This window comes from Trichechus manatus, unplaced genomic scaffold (assembly GCF_000243295.1).
Source record: "Trichechus manatus latirostris isolate Lorelei unplaced genomic scaffold, TriManLat1.0 scaffold00141, whole genome shotgun sequence".
In the NCBI taxonomy this organism is placed as follows: domain Eukaryota; kingdom Metazoa; phylum Chordata; class Mammalia; order Sirenia; family Trichechidae; genus Trichechus; species Trichechus manatus.
The window spans coordinates 4,341,677-4,348,287 of NW_004444077.1; the positions used below are offsets into that span (position 1 = coordinate 4,341,677).

Consider the following 6,611-nt stretch of genomic DNA (forward strand, 5'->3'; position numbering starts at 1 on the left):
AACACTCCATGTGATGCTCCCTATTTTATCAAACTGTTCATTGTTTCCTGGTCTAGAACTGTTCAACCTGCTGTGTTTTGCTCCTTATTGAGCAATGTCATGGTACAAGTTTTCCTAAACTTGTTTTTGCTTCTAGGAGACTATTTTTGGACAAGAGATCCTATAAGTGGTTATGACAAAGCTGCTGACTTTGTGGTTTTTTTAGTATTAGAAACTTAATTTATCAACTAGAGTTGAAGCCATTTTAATGATTAATGTTTGTGATTACTAATATCTTTCCAGTACATGATATAACTTTTAAAACCATAAATTCAATTTTAAGTATATAGTTCACATAGAGATAAAACAACATTTATTACAAAATTCATCTGTCATTAAAATTAGTTATATATTAACAGCTCTGGATATTACTAGTCCAAAATAGCTTGAAATTATCCATAAACTTCAAAATTCTAACTTTCAAAAACAATATTCAGCACGTCCTCACCAAATTCAATTATATCTCACTCATAATTTTTTTTAAAAGTGCTGAGTAACTGTCTTATTGGAAAGCAAATCTTTTGGAATATTCCAAAATGTGTAAGAGGGTAGACATTAAGAACTTCTTAACTTCACTTCTAACAGCAGTGAAACAACAACAAAAACTGAACTGCTTCAAAGTGGATAGAAGATTATTTTAATAATGTATTGTACAAATCCACAGTTAAAAGAAATGGCTAACAATTAGACTATGGACTTTAGAAGTTTGTAGAACATTATCTTCACATGCATTTTCCTGAAAGCTTTTTTCTTTCCCCACATAGTTTAATAAGAAGCTTACTGCATTAGTCATTAATATGTACAGGTAACTCATATATTAGTTTATATTTTTGGATTAATTTATGCCTAACAAATATATATAGCTTTTACTGTTTGACTATGCTGTGAGGGAAAGAAAGAATATTTCATTTTTCACTTGCTAAAATGAGTAGAGCTATATCTGCCTGATAGCTCTCCCCACTGGTGAGTTCACAGTGTCCTTGTATCTTAACAACTCTTCTCTGTAGTGAGTTTTATGTGCTTATAATTTATTCAGAACACTTGAAATGCTGTTTCTTTTAAAAATCAGGTCACTGGGGAACAGTGAAATCAGACAAGGCATTAAAACAAATTTAATGAAACTTTCATCAAATGAAACTGGCAGGACACAAGGCTTTGCAGCAGGAATAGTAGTTCAAACTGCTTATTAAGATAAACTCCTGCTGAGCATTTTACCTCTTATGCTGGTGTCTGTGTCCCCTACTGTCTTGTTTTTGTTAGGTACTTTTAACACATTCTGTACTGCCTGACAAAAAGAAAAAAGGGGCCAATCCAAATAATAAAAATACTTTTAAAAAATAATAAATTGCAGGTAGCTGTCTTTTTGTTTAAATAAAAACACCTGGTACCGTCGTCTAAGGCTTTCAAAGTTGTTCCAAACAAGCAAGAATAGGAAGCAGTGTTCTGCACACACAATGGGTGCTCAGCGCAGATCAGCATCTAACATACACAACAGGACACTTAATAGTCTCTTTGGGGCCATGTTTTCTTTTACAATGACAGAATTATAAACGTGGGGGTCATGACTCGACCCACAGAGAACTGAACCCACAGGGTTGGAAAACACTGTATGAAGAATATACATTAGAAAATATATTCTTACACCAACATCAGGATTAGACCCCTTTGGACTGATTTTCAATTTTACTGGCCAGTCAACAAGGGCACATTCACCAGAGACCTGGTCCATGGCTGGCCCAAGGACCTGTTTCATCCTTCTTATGCTGCTTTTATTCTGCTGCTGCCACCACCACCACCCCACCATCCCTCCATCAGGACCTTTTTTGGGGGTAGCAGCCAGTCTTCTTCCCTCATTCCCTTCCATAACTGCCAAAAGAGAGGTTATTGATTTAGCACTTCTGAATGGTTGCTGTCTCTTCACTGGACTAGAACATGTCCTTCTAAGACACAGAGGACTGAGGTGGTGAGAGTAGGAGAGAACTATACTACACTCACAAGAATGTTGAACAAACATATTTTTTAATATGTCCCATAGATTTATGAATTCATCTACCTGTAGACCTGGCATGCTCAGTTACAAAGATGATCTTTGCATTACCCTGACCCCACAAGACTATCTTTGAGGAAATGTCATAATCAGGATTAGTGTATCCACCAAAACATACTTTTTAGGCACTGTGAATTGATGCAGAAGTACTAATATTATTATAAATAATACTAATTTTGTTATTAATAATAACAATAGTAATAGTGACTAACATTTATGGAACTTATGTGTTTTACATGAATTTTCTCCTATAATCCTCACAAAAACCCAATGATTGTTATCCCCATTTGTTAGACAGGAAATTGAGGCTTATGAAGGTTAATTTCCTAAGGTTTTAAATATTAATTATGGGATATGAAAACCATGTGTAAGGTTTTTCTAAGCTAATATTATGGGTTTCTGAGCAAAAGTTGTATGGAAGTTGGGTCTGGACCTATTAATTCAGCACTTCTCAGTGAAACATTAACAAATCTGGTATCAAGTAAGTTTGGGGAATGCTGCACACCATGCCTCTTCTTGGAGACTTGTAATATACATTAGCATATTAATGACTTTGAGAAGTTTTGTCAAAAAAAAAAAACTTGTTTGTTTTGCTGAGCATTTTCCAAGGCTGGGAAAACAGTGTAAGGCCTCCAGACACAGTTTGACCCCATAAATCTTTTATCAAAATTGAATAAATGAGCCTAATTTTGTGGCTGACATATTTGCTTAAATTTTGAACTAAGACATCTTAAAGAATATGGAGATGATGTGGACAGCAGATATTGAATTCCCATCCACTTCTCTTCACTCTGTGAGTCGGAATCCACTCAACAGCAATGGGTTCGGTTTTTTTTTTGGGTTCTCTTCACTCGCAGAAAACTTCTTTTACATACCAGAGATTCCTTCCTAAACACTGAGGAGCTGGAACATGAAATGACCCATAGTTTTTTGCCACTGCTGGGATGTCATCATAAAGTGTATATTATTGAAAGTAAATCAGAAGTGACATTTTCCTGCATTTTCTATTTAGTTTGAACAATATACTTAACATAGTGAAATCTCATTTTCTTTGTTCCCATGACAAAAAACAAGTTAATATTACTTATTTGTATATTTTGTATACCCAGCTTCCGAGAAGGATCTGAAGTAACAAATAAAATCCATTTTAACACCCTACCAATTTCCCTGTTATATATTTGTTGGTGCTTTTCATATGAATTGGAAAGAATTTTTTAATAATAGGGACAATAATCTGTTGTCTCTTAAATTAGTTAAATTAAATTTAAATTAAATGCTTAGGAATTTCTGTTCTTATATAATGGAGTCAGCATACCTATCTTCATTTTCTTTCATTTTCATTTGGCTTTGACAGGCGTGCCTCACTGTTTCTTCATACATATTTTGATTAGTCCATGCTGATTTTCTATTGGCATGAAGTTTTGCAAGATCATTTCGAAGTCTTTCATTCTCATACTCCAGTTTGTTAATAGATGTATACCTTGAATGTTCCTTGTTAGTGAGGGCCATACTCTAGGGAAGAAAAAAAAGTATCGTTGAATAAATTGTTACTTATAAGTTATGAATATTTTCTATGCATTCAGACAAGTGTGGCGGAAAGGCCCTTTCATTTAAGCCAAGTGATGTGGCTCTACTCTTGCATACCTCCCAAAGACTCCTTCCCACCCCTCTCAGCTCCTCACAACAGACACTCAGTGATAGCTGCCACTGAACACATTTGCAATAAAAGCAAATATGCCCACGCTCCAGTACAGAAAAGATGAACTCTATGCATTATTGTTCTATGTATCTAGAACAAAAATGGCTAGATTTAAAGTGTTTTATGTTTCTAGGTTATACCATGTAGTGCTGACTAAGAACCCGAAGTGACATATATCACAATCTTAAAAGAGTATATATTTTTTCTGATCAAAATAATACACATCATTATGGAAAAGTATTCAGAACAAAATAAATATTCCTATACTACCACAACTCAGGGATAACTGCATTAACATTTGTATTTATATCTTTCTAATCTTTTTTCTATCAGTATAATTATCAATAGAAAATACAATATAATCAACACAAAACATAACATATGGATACATACAAAATTGTAAACATATTACAAAATTGTAATGTACAAAACTGCACATAAAGTTTTGGAAACTTTTGTCCTTGAATATTATATTGTCTAATGACTGAATTGTAGACAGATACACAAATTTATTTAATCATTTTTCTACTATTAAATATTTAGTTTGTTTTCAAAATGATCTGTGTTGATATCCTTATACACAAATCATGCCCTGTATTTCTGATGATTTCTTCAGATAGATTGTTTTCATAATGATCTGTGTTGATTTCCTTATAAACAAATCATGCCCTGTATTTCTGATGATTTCTTTAGACAGATTCCAAGGAGTGGGACCACTGGGTTAAACTGTATGAATGTTTTCGAGGACTTTGATAAAAAATGCCAATTTTTTTTCCCATGAAGGTTGTACCAATCTCATAAATTCCTCCACTAATGTATGAAAGTGCCTAGCTATCATACTCATCTATCATATCATTTAATATTACCATTTTGTTAAATTTTCTAAATTGATAGATAAAATATTAACTTTTATTTAAGTATTAGTGAAGTTAAATATATTTCTATGTTTCCTGGCAATTTTTAATCCCTGTTTTGTCAATTGTCTATTTGGGTCCTTTGTTTACTTTTTCATTAGGGTGTTTGTGCTTTTCATACAAATTTGAAAGAATTTTTTAATAATAGGGATAATAATCTGCAACAATGGGCTCAAACGTGGCAACAATTGTGAGGATGGTGCAGGACTGGGCAGTGTTTCGTTCTGTCGTACATAGGGTCACTATGAGTCAGAACCGACTCGATGGCACTTAACAACAACTAACAATCTGTTGTCTCTTAAATTAGTTCAAAATGTCTTCCATTTTCCATGTTTAAGTTTTAATTTTAGTGTGTGGTGTGTGGAGTTAAAAAAAAAAAAGTTATTTAGTGAAATCTATTAGTCTTTTCCTTTGTTCTTTGCTTTTATATTTCAGTTTTCTTTCCATTCTAAAAGGTAATATTCACTTATATTTTCTTCTATTTGTTTTACAACTTCTTTATTTTTACATTTAATTCTTTAGTTTATTTGGAATTAATTGTGGTATAAAATGCTAGAAGAGACTAAAATTTAATAATTAATGTTCCAACATCCATATTGATTAAAATACCCATTCCCTGATGTGGGATGATGCAACAAATTATACACTAAATTCATATAGACTGGAGTCTAACTCTGGATCATTCTATACTATTGATCTTACAGTTGAAATTGTGCCAGTACGACACAGTTTTGACCAATGTAGCTTCATAGTAACGTTTTCCTATCTGGTAGGGGCCACCCAATTTTAACGTCCTCAGAGCAGAATATGAAACATGTTTAAATCACAAAATGAGAGGTTTAGAGCAAGAATAAAGATTTCCATGCTGTTTTAATTAAATGTTGGAAGAAGTTACCTAGGGACAGTCTAAATTTTCTTCTTACAAAGTTTTAAAAAGTAGGATATATTCTCACATGCAAACTCATGAAAATACTTTAAATGACTCTACATAGTCCTTTCTAGTCCTGATTTGAATATCCAGGCGTTGTGTAGCTGCTGATTAAACAACAGTACTCTGCTTTCAGAAGGGTAATATTTTAGCACAAGAAGCATAACATGAATAAAATATCTCTTTTGAAGCTCCAAATTTCTATGGCACAAGGCCCATAAGACTATAAATGATTATAGCTTAGTATGTTCTTTTTGAAGTTCCTAAATTTAAAGCTATGAGTGCCATTTGATAAGCTATGGCTGGCATCCCATAAAATCATTTAAGATTTTTTTACTAATTATACATTTTTAACTATTCATACACTATCATATTAGTAGCAAAGGTGATAAATAAATATAGAACTATGTACACAATAGGTATTAAAAATGCTTATTTGTTTTATTTTTTGCTCCAAGGCCAAACCTGCCTACTACATTTTCTGTTAACTGCCTAACGCATTATAGACATTTGGTAAATATTTAGAAAGATTTCATTTGTGAATGGAAAGAAAATGCCCCAGGAGGGCAATCTTTTCCAGTATGCTTCTATGTCTATTAAACTAGGTACCCTTTGGAAAAGAAGGGCCATTGAAGGAATTTCTCTGCTTGTTAGGCCCTTGACTTGAGAATTTCTCAATATTTATTCATTGGAGATACACCAGTGCAGATAAAAATGCAATCTGTAGTCTTCTGCTTAAAAAAAGAAGATTTTTAATGCTAAAATTAGAGTAGATTTATGATAAATATAAAGGAGGCAGAGTCTTATAAAATTTTGCCTTTCATTAAAAAAAAAATCCAGGAGGTGGGGCCAAGATAGCAGAGTAGTCAGATGCTTCCAGTGGTCCCTCTTAGAACAAAGACCTGAAAAACAAGTGAATTGATTATATATGACAATCTAGGAGCCCTGAACATCAAAGGCAAAGTTGAGGAATTGGACTGAGTG

General features: G+C 33.1%; 1 protein-coding gene across 1 annotated transcript in view; it reads right to left on the bottom strand.

The window, feature by feature from the left end:
* The window catches only part of DEUP1 (deuterosome assembly protein 1), an 81,219-nt gene that overhangs the window by 10,309 nt on the left and 64,299 nt on the right, over positions 1–6,611 (bottom strand). The window contains exon 10 of the mRNA XM_012558162.2: positions 3,402–3,598. Within this exon, the coding sequence (XP_012413616.2) occupies positions 3,402–3,598 (197 nt within the window). The remainder of the gene's footprint in view (positions 1–3,401; positions 3,599–6,611) is intronic.